This window comes from Callorhinus ursinus, unplaced genomic scaffold, assembly GCF_003265705.2.
Source record: "Callorhinus ursinus isolate GAN/ISIS: 27379988/994484 unplaced genomic scaffold, GSC_fseal_2.0 scaffold3, whole genome shotgun sequence".
Taxonomy (NCBI): Eukaryota; Metazoa; Chordata; class Mammalia; order Carnivora; family Otariidae; genus Callorhinus; species Callorhinus ursinus.
The window spans coordinates 18,612,666-18,631,012 of NW_027397065.1; the positions used below are offsets into that span (position 1 = coordinate 18,612,666).

The 18,347-nt window shown below is 37.8% G+C and overlaps 1 protein-coding gene across 22 annotated transcripts in view; it reads left to right on the forward strand.

Moving 5' to 3' along the window:
* PAM (peptidylglycine alpha-amidating monooxygenase) overlaps positions 1–18,347 on the forward strand; it is a 277,932-nt gene that overhangs the window by 174,350 nt on the left and 85,235 nt on the right. For all 22 annotated transcript variants that reach the window (XM_073888613.1, XM_073888650.1, XM_073888658.1 and 19 more), the window contains 2 exons: positions 9,509–9,594; positions 10,987–11,070. In XM_073888613.1, the coding sequence (XP_073744714.1) occupies positions 9,509–9,594; positions 10,987–11,070 (170 nt within the window). The remainder of the gene's footprint in view (positions 1–9,508; positions 9,595–10,986; positions 11,071–18,347) is intronic.

Below are 18,347 nucleotides of genomic sequence, written 5' to 3' on the forward strand. Positions count from 1 at the left end.
GCACAGGGCAATTAGTGGAAATCTCCAGGGACCAAGTACCATCAAAGCATTTGTTAATAGGCTTAAGTTATTTGATGAAAGGGTTATATCACATAGGAATCCAGCTCACATGACTGGGTTAATGTAAAAATGGGGCCAGCAAATCACAATTAATACCCTTGACTATCAACATTCCAGTTTTTTGCTCTTCGGTAAATTTTTGTAAATAAGATTCTGGGATTCAAAGATTATTCTGTGACAGCTTCTTCTGAATCTTAATCACAAAATCATGTACTTTGGCTTTATGTTTTAAAAATATTTCTTCTGAAATTAACAATATTTACCTTTGGGTTAGAATTCGTGAAAACAGCTAGAAGCATTTAAAACTTGCTTTACCTTTACCTTGTTTAAAGAGAATGAGTGAAAAAATAAAATGTCACTAAATGTTATTATGGTTTTAATTAAGAAAAAGCTTATTATAAAATGAACTAAGCCTAGTTCATTGTTCTCATATCAAGGGAACATCAGAGCAAACATTATTTTGGTCCTGTAAAAATATTTATTAATATTCTTAAATATGCTGTCTTGAAATTAAGTCTAGTAAAATATATTTTCCAAAAGATTTTCAAGTGGGGGAAAGAGAGAATTCAAAGAAAATGTAAATGAAAGTGAAAACAGAAATTTTGAGTAAAGTAATTGCTACACGTATTATTTTGCTAACATTATGACTTGAAAGGCAACATAGTAGAGGGAAGGAGTAGTGAACTAACTAGCTAGATTCCCTGGGTAAATTACTTATTTCATGTGAACTGGCCTCAGTTTCTTCATTTTAGCAAGGGACTACTACTAGATCATTTATAGAACTCCTCTATGCTCTAAAATTCTATAATTCTATGAATATAAATTGCATGCAGATGCTGAGTCAGATTGGAAAGTCATCATTATAAGATACGTGCACTGATCAACTCACCTCAAGCAGGCAGCCCACTGTATTTTGCCATTCATTTGCATCCCTGAGTGATTAGAGCCCCGAATGGCACTATACGTATGTCATTTTAAATGGATTTTTAAAATCTGCTTTGCAGCACATATTCCCACTTAATCTGTAGGTTAGGATTGACTTTATAACCCTACAAGGACAGTAATTGATGGTGTCATTGATCTTCTGGCCATGCCCAAAGTGTTCACCTAACATTTAAATTTCTTTCAATATATATATATATGTAGTAGCTGTTCAGTATGTAAACTAAGGGGTATGCATTAAGTGAAAGTTTTCTAGTGACTCTGACTTCCACAATCCAGTCTTATTCTCCATTTAAAAGTGGTATAGATTTTTTATCCCCCAATATTTGGCAAGACCCATGCTTCTTTAAAGCATTGGAGCTCACAGGATATTTCATGGACTAAACTTCGCAGTTGCTTCACAAAAACGTCTTCCACTCCCTGCCCCCAAAGCCACACGGGCTCAGCCGTGGAAACAGTCAGCGGATGTTTTCCAACTGCTTGGCCTCTTGTCCTCCCACCTGAATTACAATACTAATAACAAAAATCTATCAGTGTCAAAGCCTTGCATTATTTTTCTAAAATGGTTGAGTCATGAAATTTATCACACTCATTTTACAGTTGCAAATCTATTCCTCAACTGCTCCAAGATCTAGACAGTAGTTAAATTAAGATTCCCAGACTTTCACATATATTTTTGGATATGATACCTGTAATGTTTTTTGATGCTTAAGAATATCCAGAACTCGTTCACACTCTGGGGAAATCTTTATGGGAATACAAAGCTGTTTTAGTGAAAGAAGAAAACGCTAATGGGATATTTTAACACCCAAACGTCAAGCTTAGATTTCCTTTTTTTTTTTCTTTCTTTCTTTTTCAGTTTGTTAGCTAGGATTACCCTCGTCTTCACTTGGGTGTTCTGTTTTCATTGCCAGCAGTTTGGCAAGTAGGTATGTGTCTCTAATAAAGTAAACATTTTCCCCCTGAAATTATGAAGTTATAATTCATCCCCTGTCTTCAGGCAGCACTCTTAATATGAAAGCAAAGAGCTCTTCTGATGATGTTTCCCTGTTGTGCTGCCCTCCTTTGCTCTTTGTAATTGCCTCTTTCTACTGTTCATTAAAATATATTTACAGTTATATTAAGTTTACATGAAAATAGTAGACACAGCATGAAGCAGTTTTCATTATGTAGTCATTTTAAAGTTTTTTTTTCCCCTACACGTATTCCAGTCTTTTGTGTCTCATTCCAAATTAGCAGCTCACAGTGGTAATGTGTCTAGTTAATTATATGCATGTGCATTTAAATTGCATACATTGATGTGAACCTTTTAATATACTGTGGGGTGGTCCCTTTATAGTTAGAGTGGGCCTGGTGCTCAGTTCCAAATTAACATACCTCTCGAGGATGCAACTAAGGACCAGCTGATGGAAAAGCAGCAGCTCTGCTGGCCCATGTAAGGAAGGCAGCAGTCCTGTCAGATGTAACCCTCAAGCCTTCTCTCCCGGGCCTTTGAAGGAGGAGACAAGTAACTGTATCTGGGGACCTAGAGAAAGTTAATAGCACCAAGAATGGAGCAAGCATAGTGATTTGTTGGATTCCATTGGTCCTTGCAGACTTAATTCAAAGCAAAGCAGTTCTAAGTTCCCCAGATTTCGTGGCTGAATATGAGCCATAAGTGAGTAGATGCTTTTGGGGGCTTTTTTTTTTATGGTCAATAAGGAAATGAGGGGCCGAAAACTGGGTAATTTAGACATAAAGCACCTACTATAGCTCTTCACTAAAAAAAGGGTAAATTTTAGGAGATCTTAGAAATTGACATATTGCATTTGTTTTTTCTGTGAACACCTTTCTTTATTTTATTTTTATTCTAACAGGTTTTTTTTTTTTTTAAATAATGCATGGTTGGCTATGGAGAGTATTTCAGGCTTTGAAAATCACCATGTTTTGTTCATACAAGTTGTCTGACATTTGGGGTAATTTGGGAGCACCGCTTTTTGTAACGTGAGTTTGTACAGGCCTGTGCACTTTTACCTGCTGAACACAGGACCTAGGGTTTAAGGCAATTTATGATGGCCAACTGCAAGATTATGTGTTCACAATATTGGGTGATTAAAGTGAATGGGCTTCTTCCGTACCCTGACTTGTACTTAGGCATCATCTTCTATGCATAACTGAAATTATTATGTTTAGTCTTAGCAATTAATATTTGGTTGAAAACTATTTCTAATGATGCTTGTGACCAACTACTTTTTACAAATCAAAAAAGATGGCTTCTGCAGGTTCTTTGATCTTTTTTGAAAAGAAGAATCCCAGCTGGTTAAACGAAGCTATTTCCAGCTGTTGTAACTTGGAATCATTCTCAAGCTAAAGCAGTGGTGCTTTACTGTCCTATGAAGCTTTAGCTTAAATCCCTTTCAACTGCTTCTATTTATTAACCACCTGCTGTGTCTTTTTAAATGCCATTGTCTCCACAGGGTTACAGATGCTGATGACAGGAAAGAGAAGAGTAGCTAAAACATATATATATATGTGAGACACCCTCCCTGGTTACTCATTTAAATGACTGTTTATTTTTTAGGATGATGTTACGTCTGCAACTTAGTTGCCCCCCTCATGATGATAATGATTCTTTGGTTGAGAATGGGATTTGCATACGCTGCCTTTAGGCACCCTCCATATCCTCGCTACCTGTCATCTGTACAGGGTGTATCTTCTGCAGTCTCCTCTTTGTTTCTTCTGCCACAATGAAACTTCTACAGTTAAACATTCATAGGTGTATCTTCCGCAATCCCCTTTGTTTCTTCTGCCACAATGAAACTTCTACAGTTAAACATTCATAGGTGTATCTTCCGCAATCCCCTCTTTGTTTCTTCTGCCACAATGAAACTTCTAAAGTTAAATATTCATAACATCCTTGTCCGTATAAATAAAAATAACGGTCTCCAAAACCTGTGCTATACCTTGTTCTAAGCACTATAAAATGTGTCTTTGATTGTGTAGCAAATTTTAGGTATAAACCCCTGCTAGGCTAAAATTGATTGTATCTATTTTCTTTTTCAATGTAATATTATAATAGATTCATATGATAGTGCATATCAGGGTAGTATGAGGGATCTTTGTTTATATGAGACACACTTGGTACTTATTCTTACTTGTAGTTACCAGTGATCATAATCCTTGGCTAATTTTTTTTAAAGACTTTATTTATTTATTTATTTATTTGAGAGCAAGAATGAGTGGGGGGAGGGCAGGGAGAGGGAGAAGCAGACTCCTCACTGAGCAGGGAGCCCCACATGGGGCTTGGGGCTCAATCCCAGAGCCTCAGGATCACAACATGAGCCAGCCAAAGGCAGACGCTTAACTGACAGAGCAAGCCACCCAGGTGCCCCTTCCTTGGCTAATTTATAGAAACCTGGATTAGAGGTGTTCCTTAGCAACTGACCACTTCTTAGGAGACTAGTGTCAACTTTAATAATGTACAATGGCATGATTGTAACCATTTTGACAGTTTCAACAGAAACAAACATTAAGTGGTCCTTTTCTGGCAGACTAGTATTTATGTTAAACAGAATAGCAATATTATAGCATAGAGCTATAACATTCAGCATAGAGCCGGTTGTAATAAACATTGGTCAAATTATTTAACCTGTGTTGGTCTGTAAAATGGGACTACTAATCCCATCTAATTGGGCTATCATGAAGAATAAGTAAAGTGATGTAAATAGTGGCGCAGTGCTTAGCATATAGATGTACTTAATAAATGGTAGTTGTTATCCTTATTTGTTTAATTAATAAAATATTTCTTAACTATCTACCATGTGCCAAGCAGTTTGTTAGGCACTGAAAATTTGGTGTGAACAAAACAGACACACCCTCTTTTTTTATAGACTTTATGGCTTCTTTAATCTCACTAGGGAGGTGGGGTGTGAATATTGTGGGACTGTTTATCAGGCTGGTGCCTTTTAATCACCGCTCTTATTTAGCTTTCCCATTAAATATCCTTCTAATTACTATGTTAATAGTAATACCTATTGCATACCCATTGCATTGATATTCACATAAGATTTGTCTGAATTGGGAAGTATGTTCTATGGGTTTATAGAGCAGTTAATGGATTTGAATACCTGACCCATTCCAGATGCAATTTTGAATGTTAAAGAATATGCCACATATGCCATTGATGATATATTGTGTTTCTTAAAGAAACATTCTAATTTTGGATAATTTTCCTGTGGCCCTGATATTTAACTTATTAAAATTGGAATTTAAGGCTATATAGGCTTAACTTGAGGGTATGACAATTTTATTTAAAAAAAATTTTTTTTTTTAGGGACGCCTCGGGGGGTGGCTCAGTTGGTTAAGCTCAGTCAGTTAAGCATCTGCCTGCGGCTCAGATCATGATCCAAGGGTCCTGGGATCAAGTCCGGCTTTGGGCTCCCTGCTCAAAGGGGAGCCTGCTTTTCCCTCTGCCTGCCACCCCCTGCTTATGCTCACTCTCTCTCTAACATATGAATAAATAAAATCTTTAAAAAAATTTTTTTAGACAAAAAAAGAAATGAGTTGTCAGTTTTGATCTTCCCTGAGTAACCTTGGATTTTAAATAGCCTTTAACTGATACAACTAGAGAGTACTTTAACAGTCAATCATGCTTTATTTGGATAATTCAAAATGACAGGTTAGCATTTTTCAGTGCTTGGCATAGTCTGAAAATATTCCTGCCATCTGAATCGTTTCCCTATGGATTAGAGGTGAAAAGGTTCTAAAAGCAAAGGTCCAAGAATCCAGAATCATTTTCTTTTCAAAAGTTAATTCTCATCACTTTTACTACAAATACTAAGAAACCACAAGGGAGCTATGTGAATCTTTTCACAATTAATTGGCTTAATCTGGAGGAGCCTTAAGGAGAAGCTGCTAGAATTGTAAGACCAAGAAATCTAGTTGATGAGGCCTGAAATTACAACAGCCATTAATCAAGGGTTACATTGCTTCCTAGCCTGAAGACTTTTCTTATTAATAAGAATAGTAAAAATCCTCTCTATTTTTATAGTACTCTTTGGAAGGCCAAAATACCATTTTTATCCCTTTGGTCTTTTTTTTTTTTCTTAAGTAATCTCTACATCCAACGTGGGCTTCACCTACAGCCCCAAGATCAAGAGTTGCACACTTGACCAACTGAGCCAGCCAGGCGCCCCTCCTGTGGTTATTTTATGTGGAGAAAATATGATGGTTATTTTTTCATTTAAAAGGGAAGGTATAAATCTGAAAATGAACCGGTGTAGGGATTTTATTCAAATGCTCTTTGCCACTGTTATATTTTCCCATTGTATTGTCCATTCCAGAATCCATTTCTCTTGGCCTCTTGTTTTTCCTCTTCTCCTCATCCTGTCACATACTAAGTTTTAGGATTAGTCTCAATATCCCAGTGCCTTCCAGTAAGTCATTCTTTACTCAGTCTTGAGTTTAATAAATTTCTTAAAAATTATAAACCAAGGATTTGAAAAATCAAGGTTTGCTTTTGGAGCTCTTCTTTTACCAGAGCTGATGGGAAAATAAAATATAAAATCATTGTCTCTTTGGGAATAAGTGAGAACAATTACCTAGAATTTGATTTTAGAATTGTATACACACATTGCAGCTTACTTCAGATACTATAGTAGTGTAGTCATCGAAGCTTATCTTCACAGAATATCATTTTCTGCCCATAAATCAATCTCATGAATTGAGATAGAAGGGAGGGTGACAGGCAGAACTTTGAATCATGGCTTGAATATGTGACCTTTGGAAGTTAAAACTTTCTGAGCTTATTTAGCTATAAAGCATAACCTATTTGCAGTGTTCTTGTGAAAGCTGATTTCTACAAAATACCAGGCAAGTAATAATTCAGATTTATCGTTGTTTAAATATTTTACTTAAGGCTTCTTGAGGAAATTAAAATTTTTTTTTATTATACTTGACACTACAATAACATTTAGGCCAATTCAAATCTTCGCTTACATGTGAAAAGTTAAAAACTTACTTGGAAGGTAACTTCACCAAACATTTCTTGAATATTTACTAAATGCCAGGCAGGATTGCAGGTGCTGGGAGTTTATTAAACCACAGAGTATGCACAGTCTGGTTGGAGAGGAGATAAGTAAGCTGATGCTTAAGATGGGCGTTATGGTTAATGAGTGGGAGCTGGCCTGGCTGAGGATCAGAGAAAGCTTCCCTCAGGAGAAAGTCTGAAAGGAATCTTGAAGGAGAAAGGAAGTATAGGTTTGTCAGGCAAGAGATTTGGGGAAGGGGTTTTCCAGGCCAAGGGAATAGTATAGAAGAGAGACTTTAAAAACTGGCAGAAACTTGGCATGAATAAAATGGGACTTTTTCCCCTGGGATATAAAAGGTCCCAAATAATGAAAAGCCTTATGTGTTACGCTACAATGTTTGGATTTTATTTTCATGTTATTTTTGGGAAGCATTGCAAAGGTTTTGTGCCAGCAAATGACCTAATCAAGTATGTAGCTTAGAAAAACTTACTAAAGCAGTTTTCTCTGTTATATTTCATTCTGGTTCCTTCTAGTCATATGCTGAATTGACTTCCATATCAGAGGAAACAATTATCTTGTTTAACCTAAGACTGTCATCACATTGATGGGAGGCACTTTTGTATATTTATGATCTTTGTTGAAAGCTATGAAAATTGCCACCCAGACCTTTAAATTTTAGTAGCTCACAGTAGTGAGATACAAAGTTCATCACATATGACAGCCTCATTTCTAAATTCTAATAGCATGAGGCCGAGGAGGAAAACTGCTTTGGGGCACTGTCCAGTACCCTAAGCCTTGTGGCACAGTGGGCACGAGGGTGTCAGACATTTGCTCCAACTCACACGCCTCACATGATAATTGATCCTTCGTCCTAAGTATATTGTTCTTGACAGTGAACACTAAGAAACCACTGGTTGATGTGTTTTACATTGTACATTACCCAATTCCTTTCTACATCCTGTTTGATAGAAGCAAAAGCATTTGCTAAATAGAACCTTAGGGGGACCTCCTGGTTCCCGGTCCCTCACTCCTTCATTCAGATGGGTAACAGGTGTCTGTCCTTACTGCCTATTCCCCCACCCATTTCTGGCCATGAGCAGGGAACATGTTAGGAGTCCCTGCCTCTGAGTTTGAAGGTACATTTTACCAGTGATTTCCTTATCTGTGACGTGGGTGTTGTCCAGGTTCTAGCCTCAGTTCCTAACCTGTTTAGAAAGCTATCACGGCCTGCCTTTATTTTTTTTTCCCCGGCCATGGGCAGTGCCCATTTTCTCCTGTGTGAGCCAGCCTCCTGCCCAAGGAGCTATATTTGTCCTTGTCCTTGATAAGCCCTTGAACCTTTCAAGTTTTCCTAAACCCCTGAGTCAGACTTAGCTTGGTGCCAGTTTCCCAAAACACAGATCTAGAAAGGCAACATAAAAACATTATCGAATGGTGTTTTGAAAAATCCAATTCTAGAACAGGACAAACTAAGAGATACAGGGTCATGGAAAAAAAAAATGTGTGGCTTGGACTCAGGAAGCTTACCATTAATGAATTTGGATTGACCAATGTGGATTCTGGTGTGTCAGTCAGCATAGCGGGGGCCGCATGCACATGGCCACCACAGCCTGAACAGGAGGCTCTGCACACAGGCCTGTGAGGGTTTGGATGGGAGATTCTGGGATTCAACTCTAGATGCGTCTTTCTGCCTGGGTTCCTTTCACCCACAGCTCTGCTTCTCAGTGATGAATCTCGAGATGAAGTGAATGTTTTGTTAAAGAATGCATTACCCTGGTATAGTGCTTTGAGGTGTGTAAAGTGCTTTCTCTTGTATCTCATTTGATTTACAGAGTAACTGTGAGGTAAGTATAGCTGACCCTGTTTTACAAGAGAGAAAACTGAGGCTCAGTAGATTGAGTGACTTGCCCAACAGGAAACAACTTATAAATGGCACAGCCGGTATTCAAACACTTAAAGTCATGTATATAGCACCAAGAACCCCTTAAGTGGGATACACTTCTGTGGTTCCCCCTGCTGAAGGTAGGTACTGTGCACTATTGTGTGTTGATGTGGCCAAAGATTTATTGATAATGCTGATCCCCAAAGGGGAAATGTGAATGACATTTCTTTTAGTCCACTTCCAAATTAACACTGTGTTAGCACTGGTTCCCATGTGCTGTCTATGTGATGCTTACCTTCCTACCTGATTTACACAGGCTGCATTCCACATAGGAACATATCAAATTATAAATTATATATCTGCCTCACAGGATTGGTGCACATCGGGCAACACACAGACACATCTCCCTTTGTATTTACTTTTTTTCACATAGAAAATTATTCTTTGCTCTAGTCTTTGTTAGGATCTTAAAGCTGGTGTGACTGCAATCATGATATTTTATGTATCTTACTTTGTGTTCAAATACCTTCCCCTATCCCCTTCTCCCCGTGGTGAATGATTTATGTGTTTTGCTGCTTGAATCTTCATTGATGGCTACTTTTTTTTTTTCCTTCAGGTTTTGTGATGAAGGAACCTGTACAGATAAAGCCAATATTCTATATGCCTGGGCAAGAAATGCTCCCCCTACCAGACTCCCCAAAGGTATATCTGAGGCCTCTTGCACTTAGTCTTCTCTAAAGCTGTTTAATTTCTGACTCCAGAGTACTTTTTATCATATGTCCTTCCCACAGTTGTCGACAGTGTTCCATTTTGCAATTTCACAATAAAAATTACCTGTATTACTTGCTTTGCACTGAAAAGGTTTCACTTAGGTAGCTACTACTTCTCTGCCTCTCTTTGGTAAGTAACTTGCCCACACAACAGTTTAGACAGAATTAGAAAATATCCAAGTATACCTCAAGCCACCTTTGGCCTATGGGACATTGGTTCTTGACGGCAGGTGTGTTTCATGAGCCAGGAGAGCTAGGAATTAAATAAATTGCTGTTTCAGCAAACAGGTATTTTTTTTTTTTAATAGTCTTGGAACCTGGGTATTTAATGTAATGCCAAACCTCAGCTGGCTTTCTGACTTCACTCTAAACTGTTCATAACTTCCAATGTGTGAATGAATTACCAGGTTCTCTTTTATTACCATGTTTCTTAATATCAAGGGGAATGTGCCGTTCTCTAACAGACTAGGTCTGCCGTGGTTCAGGGACGGTGTCTTGTGATACACATGCTCTTCTCTTGCCTCCCTGCCTTTGCCAGCTCTAATTTTGCTTCAAATGAGCTTCTCAATCCTCTCAATAGTTTACCAGGCAGCTGCTCCCAAACAAGTGTGGAAGCTAATGGGGGCTGGGGGAAGGCGGTTATAGATTTGTTGGCATTTTGAAGATCCATTCGTTGAGCAGATAGGAAAAAAATTTTCTCCGCCTATAAATATTTTCTCTGTAGATTTTTTTTTTTAAAGCTTCCTAGTAAACTCTATTAATAGTATGACTATTAGGAACCCTTCAGATTCCAAGAACCTATTGACACACTGGACTTTGTAATCTCACTGATAACTGATTTCCTCAATAACATTTTTGCAGATACCTGTTTTCATGTGGGAATAAAAGCCTTTCCCCTGTGATGCTCCTAAGAAGTCTGTTTTCTAGATTCAATCAGAAAATAAAAATGAACGTGAACATATTCAAAACAAAATGAAAGTGGGTTTATGTATGTCTGTTATATATAGATCAACAAGGGCAAGAATTTTGTTTTGTTCTATTTCTTTCAGAATGAGTGAATTTTCCTCTTAAAGTGTATGTGATTACTCTGGTTCTGAAATGGGAAGTAAGAATAGAATCCTATCAGAGCTTTGAGAAGGAATGATAGATTATATTAGAAATGTTCAGTGAATGCCTAGTTCATTTTCTTTTTAACACAACATAATTTCATATGTTATATGTTATTTTATTTCCCTTTGGATTTCAGAGATCAGCAACCTGAGATTAGCTCCATTTTAGACTTTGATTTCTAAAATATTAATTTGTCTTCTTTGTAAATCTTTAGGTGTTGGATTCAGAGTTGGAGGAGAGACTGGAAGTAAATACTTTGTACTACAAGTACACTATGGGGATATTAGTGCTTTCAGAGGTAAGTTTTAAAATGTTGGAACTAAGCACAACTTTAAATACTATAAATATATAAAATATATATAAAAATGTAAAATGTACATACTAACTATTGGCCACACTTTCTGCCCACTGGGAAACAACTACTTTTGGGACTATTGAAGAAATGACTTCTTAAAATAATTTTTTTTTATTAATATATAATGTATTATTTGTTTCAGGGGTACAGGTCTGTGATTCATCTGTCTTACATAATTCACAGCGCTCACCATAGCACATACCCTTCCCAGTGTCCGTCACCCAGCCACCCCATCCCTCCCACCCCCGTCCACTCCAGCAACCCTCAGTTTGTTTCCTGAGATTAAGAGTCTCTTATGGTTTGTCTCCCTCTCTGGTTTCGTCTTGTTTCATTTTTCCCTCCCTTCCCCTATGATCCTCTGTCTCATTTCTCAAATTCCTCATATCAGTGAGATCATATGATACTTGCCTTTCTCTGATTGACTTATTTCACTTAGCATAATACCCTCTAGTTCCATCCACCTTGTTGCAAATGGCAAGATTTCATTTTTTGATGGCTGTATAATATTCGTGTGTGTGTATATATATATATATATGTGTATATATATATATATATATCTCTATATATCTATCTACATACCACATCTTTTTTATCCATTCATCTGTTGATGGACATCTTGAGTCTTTCCATAGTTTGACTATTGTGGACATTGCTGCTATAAACATTGGGGTGCATGTACCCCTTCGAATCACTACATTTGTATCTTTGGGGTAAATACCTGGTAGTGCAATAGCTGGGTCGTAGGGTAGCTCTATTTTCAACTTTTTGAGGAACCTCCATATTGTTTTCCAGAGTGGCTGCACCAGCTTGCATTCCCACCAACAGTGTAGGAGGGTTCCCCTTTCTCCACATCCCCGCCAACATCTTTTGTTTCCTGACTTGTTCATTTTAGCCATTCTGACTGGTGTGAGGTGGTGTCTCATTGAGGTTTTGATTTGTATTTCCCTGATGCCGAGTGATGCTGAGCACTTTCTCATGTGTCTGTTGGCCATTTGGATGTCTTCTTTGCAGGAATGTCTGTTTATGTCTTCTGCCCATTTCTTGATTGGATTACTTGTTCTTTGGGTGTTGAGTGCAATAAATTCTTTATAGATTTTGGATACTAGCCCTTTATCTGTATGTCATTTGAAAACATCTTCTCCCATTCTGTTGGTTGTCTTTTGGTTTTGTTGACTGTTGAAGAAATGACTTTTTTTTAAGATTTTATTTATTTTCTGACAGAAAGACAGCAAGAGAGGGAACCTAAGCAGGGGGAGTGGGAGAGGGAGAAGCAGGCTTCCTGCCGAGCAAGGAGCCCGATGTGGGGCTTGATCCCAGGACCCTGGGATCATGACCCGAGCCAAAGGCAGACGCTTAATGACGGAGCCACCCAGGCGCCCCAGAAATGACTTTTATTTTGAAAACTATATTCTTTTATACATCCTACTGTGCTGCTTTCTCTTATGCTGACTTCAGGGTTCTTTTGCTTTCCAATGTAGTGTCTTAATCTACCCTCTCCTCTTAGGGGATTCCTTCCAAGGAGTATTGTCAGAAGAATAGGGATTTAGCATTTATTTCCATTACTACAGGCAAACCACTGGAAGAGTCATCATGTTTTGCAGTACCAGAAAAGTTCTCCAATACTCGGGTTCATGTCAGTGCTTAATCTGTGATCTATACTTGCCACTTCGTGAACTCATCCATTGTCCACTGCACTGAGGCACAGAGTCCACCTACTCCTTTGACACCTGCTAAACGTCCCCCTAGACAACTCATTGGTCTACCCATGATTACGATGCACTTCATTTTTTCTTTATTGAAGTATAATTGACATATAATACCCTATTCATTTCAGATGTGTATCATAGTGATTCAGTATTTTTATACATTATGAAATGATCCCCATGGTAAGTCTAGTTACCATCTGTCAGTATACAAAGTTATTACAATATTATTGACTATATTCCCTATGCTGTACATTGATCCTCATGACTTTATTTTATAACTGGAAGTTTGTACTATGTACTCCATTTAAATCATCCTTTTCTTTTTTCTTTTTTTTATTTAAATTTTTTATTGTTATTTTAATCACCATATATTACATCATTTGTTTTGGTGTAGTGTTCCATGATTCATTGTTTGTTCATAACACCCAGTGCTCCATGCAGAATGTGCCCTCTTTAATACCCATCACCAGGCCAACCCATCCCCCCACCCTCCTCCCCTCTAGAAACCTCAGTTTGTTTTTCAGAGTCCATCGTCTCTCATGGTTCGTCTCCCCCTCTGACTTACTCCCCTTCATTCTTCCTCTCCTGCTATCTTCTTCTTTTTCTTTTTTCTTAAAATATGTTGCGTTATTTGTTTCAGAGGTACAGATCTGTGATTCAACAGTCTTACACAATTCACAGCGCTCACCATAGCACATATCTTCCCCAATGTCTATCACCCAGCCACCCCATCCCTCCCACCCCCGACCACTCCAGCAACCCTCAGTTTGTTCCTGAGATTAAGAATTCCTCATATCAGTGAGGTCATATGATACATGTCTTTCTCTGATTGACTTATTTCACTTAGCATAACACCCTCCAGTTCTATCCACGTCGTTGCAAATGGCAAGATCTCATTCCTTTTGATGGCTGCATAATATTCCATTGTGTATATATACCACCTCTTCTTTATCCATTCATCTGTCGATGGACATCTTGGCTCTTTCCACAGTTTGGCTATTGTGGACATTGCTGCTATAAACATTGGGGTGCACGTACCCCTTCGGGTCCCTACATTTGTATCTTTGGGGTAAATACCCAGTAATGCAATTGCTAGATCGAATGGTAGCTCTAATTTCAACTGTTTGAGGAACCTCCATACTGTTTTCCAGAGGGGATGCACCAGCTTGCATTCCCACCAACAGTGTAGGAGGGTTCCCCTTTCTCCACATCCCCGCCAACATCTGTCGTTCCCTGACTTGTTAATTTTAGCCATTCTGACGGGTGTGAGGTAGTATCTCATTGAGGTTTTGATTTGGATTTCCCTGATGCCGAGCGATGTTGAGCACTTTTTCATGTGCCTGTTGGCCATTTGGATGTCTTCTTTGGAAAAATGTCTGTTCATGTCTTCTGCCCATTTCTTGATTGGATTTAAATCATCCTTTTCTTATTATAGAATCATTAACATGAGGATGGGGGCCCCCGTTCCCAAGGCAGCCAAGACTGGTACTTGTTCCTTGTGCTGCATTTAGTCGAACTCCAACTGCCTTCCAGGTTCACACTTCAGTGTTCATGGGAGAGCAAATATTAAGCAATCTTCTCCTTAGCTTATCGGCTTTTCCACTATGTCTTGCTGACTTATACATATTGCCCCGAGTTCTCTAATTTAACATTATATTTCTGCTAACTAACGTCATACATTTTCCTCTCCAGACACATTAGCTTCCCCTCTGACAACTTGAAGTCTTGAAGTACCATGTCCATCTCTGTCTATGAAGTATCTTCTGGGGCCTTTGCTGAGAGTGCCTCATGTGGTGATAGGTCCATAGATTCTCAGTATTCAGGACTGGGACAGTAAATACAGCCTTTCTCTGGAAAAAGACATTAGAAAGGATAATTTTATATGATTGAAAAATTGTCATTAGCACTGCAATCAGATAGATTATCAATTAAACAAGCTCCTGTGGACCAGCCCATGAACCTAACATCCAAATAAATTCCAAATTGTTTTTATATTAAAAATATGCTTTGAGTTATAGTATACAAATAGCTTTCCATTTTTGGAACAGTACCTAAAGTCTTAAGTTATTCACTGTAGTTTTGAGACAGGGTTTTGTTGAAAAGAATGGAATAAATGTTTTTGTTTAAGGAACAAAGACGGAAATGATCTACTCTAAAAATTTACCATGTTGGTGTGAGCGGATCAGGCAGATTCCAACACTGCTGACTTCCAAAGCATTGACAAGACTGTAATTTCCCAAGAAGGCAAGGAAGGTTTTCCCTGACTACCACAACTAAAGTAGCTGACCATACCCACGCACTCCCCCACCCCCACTCTCTGTCCCTCTATAGAGTCCTGGACTTCACTTTCCGCCAGATTCCTCCTAGCTTTGTAGTACATCCTACCGGGTACCACACTGATACCCTAGGAAAGATGGATGATATAGACTAGTTTTAAAATATATTCCTGTCATAATTTAATTTATTATTGGTGAGGAATTAATTTTGTTTTGTATTTTATGTTTAATCTAAGGATAATTTAAAAGTTCTGAGATTTAATATATAAATATACAGTTATTCTTTACTCTAAGAGACTGATAAGGAACTTTTATAGTAATTTTTCATTTTTCACTTTTTTGAGAACCATTTTTCTAAAAGAAGGCATATATGTGGTATGAGTTGGAAGGATTACTGGTACTATAATTCATGGACCTTATTGTAATATAATAAAAATGTAAGCAAAAAATTTCACCCATGTAATTTTTTCAGTAGTATTAGATAAGATCTTGTGCCTTAAGCTATACGTGACTTAGAAAATAAATAAATGCATGGGAAGATATCAAATCTCACTAAAACTAGAGAGCATTTTACATTTATTAAATCGGGGGTGAGTGGAGGCGGAATTAGAAAACCAGGACTGCCAGGGTTTGAACTAATCTGGCACAGTTTGGGGAACTTTTTAAATTAGTGCAGGGTTTTGAAAAGCAACTTTGTCATATCATACACATTTTATATAGAACATTAAAATCTTGCTCAAGGCTTTTATCCTAAAGAAAGAGTTGTTGTTTTTAAATGAGCTACCTACCCATGGTTGTTTATGCCCTATTAACTATTAAAATGAAAAATTGGAGATTTAACAAAGGTCCCTTAATAGGGGACTAGTTAAATAAATGGTATAATAGCAAATCATAAAAATTTATATAGACCATCAAAAAACAAATCATAAAACTGTATGTATGCTTGCATGTTTCCAAGTATTATAAAGAACAAGGAAAAAAAATAATCAATAAGCATGAAAGTCAGAATTGTGTGATTATTTTTCCTTTAAAATGTTATAACATTATCTTGATGTTTTTCAATTTCACAAGTGGAAGTACTGTTAAGTCTTTCAGTACCTACCAGTTAGTATGCTGTGTTCCCAGTTATACCTTCCTGACAAAAAGCATCAGTATAAATCTCTACATGCCTGATTTTCTTTAAGGAGTGATTTATACTGTATAAAGATTCTATATTGGATGGCACACTTATCTGTAGATGCATCTAGAAATGAAAAATAATTATATCATCATATCTTCGATTACAAATTATGTATGCTTTTATTATATATCATATGTATTTGTATTATATATTTTATATTACACATATATATGTGCTGCCGAAGCGAGCACTATATTACACATATAAACACACATATATAATCATATTAGTGTCAGTCCAGATTTGAACTAAATATTAAAACTGTTGATGATATTTTTTAAGTATAGAAATTAAACATCAGAAGCAGACTCACAGTGCAAGGACATTACTACACTACTGAAAAGTAGGAAAATATCTGGCTTAAGGGTGTATTTATCCTTACAGGGAGTATTTATCCTTATATGAGAAACCTAGGACTTTTCTTTAATAAAACACCAACAGTGAAGGAAAAATCTTTTAAAATTTGTTGGAATCTGATAAAGTATCAGAAGTCAGATGAGTATGTCTCGGACTGTGATCTCTATCAGTAGGAAAAAAAATCGAGTGTGATTTTAGAGTGAGTTCTGTGGGATTGCATGAAATACTTGTTTTGGTTTGGTCTTTGTTTTAGAAACTGCACAGAACGTGAAGCTGTGCAAGCATCATTTAGAAGCAGCCATCTTTATTAAATGCCATGTCAGTCACAGTGTCGGACCCTTGCCGGGGCTGGGTATCCTAACCTTCCTGCCCACAGGAGTTTAGTATATGGTAGCAGGAGAGACAAGCACAAAATCTGCTTTTATAGACAATACTAGAAATGTATACCAGCTCTGGGGGCTGTGGAGAGAGGCAGAGCATGCATGTTTGCTGGGAAGAGAGGGGACGTGTCTGGGAAAGGCTTCTTAGCCGATGGAAACAGAGCAAGGATTTGAATGGTGATCAGGAGCCCCCAGGTAGGCAGGGGCAGGGGGAAGACATGTTCCAGACAAAGGTAAAAGCGTGTGCATAGACACAGGGAAGTGAAAAGCCTCATGTCCACAAGGAACTTTTGGTAATTTGGTACTACTGGAGTGTGAAATGCAAAGAGAGAAGTGGCAAGAAATGAGAACATTGGTGAAGGGTGGGGTCAGACCATAGAGAGCTTTGTTCGGACTTTATTCGGCAAAGCACTCAGAGTGCTTATCAGCCAAGCCTTAACCTAAGCTTCAGTCCTAAGCTTGACAGCGTGGGAAAGCTACTAGCCTAATGAAGAAAAGATCGGGACTTCAGCAGGCCAGGGTGACCCAGGACTGAGGCTCCGGAAAGCCAGAATGAATCCTTTTTTAAATGTACACTTCCTAGCTTTTTATAAATTAATTCTATGGAAAAAATAAAGTAATATAGTTAGAAATGATTGTCCCAGGGAGCCTGACTGGCTCGGTTGGTGGAGTGTGCAGCTGTTGATCTTGGGGTTGTGAGTTCCAGCTCCACGTTGGGTGTAGCGGTTGCTTAAAAATATTAAAAAAAAAAATGAATATCCTATATAAACAGTAATCTTGTACAGGGGTTAGGTGATGAGACTCTTAAGACCAGATGGCCTGGCAAAGGTACTTGCTAGTTCTGTTAACCGTCACAAAATTTCTAGACCTCTCTGCCCTCCTCCTCACCTGTAAAATGGGATCATAATGGTTCATATAAAGGTACCTGCTAAGTACTCAGTAAATGTTAACTGGTATCATGGTAGTCCCTATAAAAGGCTTCAAGGTGACATAAATTGCCCTAAATGCAACCTTTTGGTCATAGTTGCCCATAATATAAAGACAGTGTTGGTTACTTTTCAAGGGTATTAAAATTTCTTGTTATATGTAGACACAGAACTATTCATAGCTGTCACGTTGTAACTAGGAGTTTCCCAGTTGTGCTGTTCCCTGTTCTCCACAACAGTTTTTATTATTCATAGTTCATTTATAAGAAGATAAACTACAAGACTGTCCCTGCCCTCAAGGAAATTAGAATAATGGGAACTAGAGATTCCTCCTGGTCCTCTTTTTTTTTTTTTCACCCAAGTTTTTTCAATCAAGTCTTGTTCCAAAGAGAAAA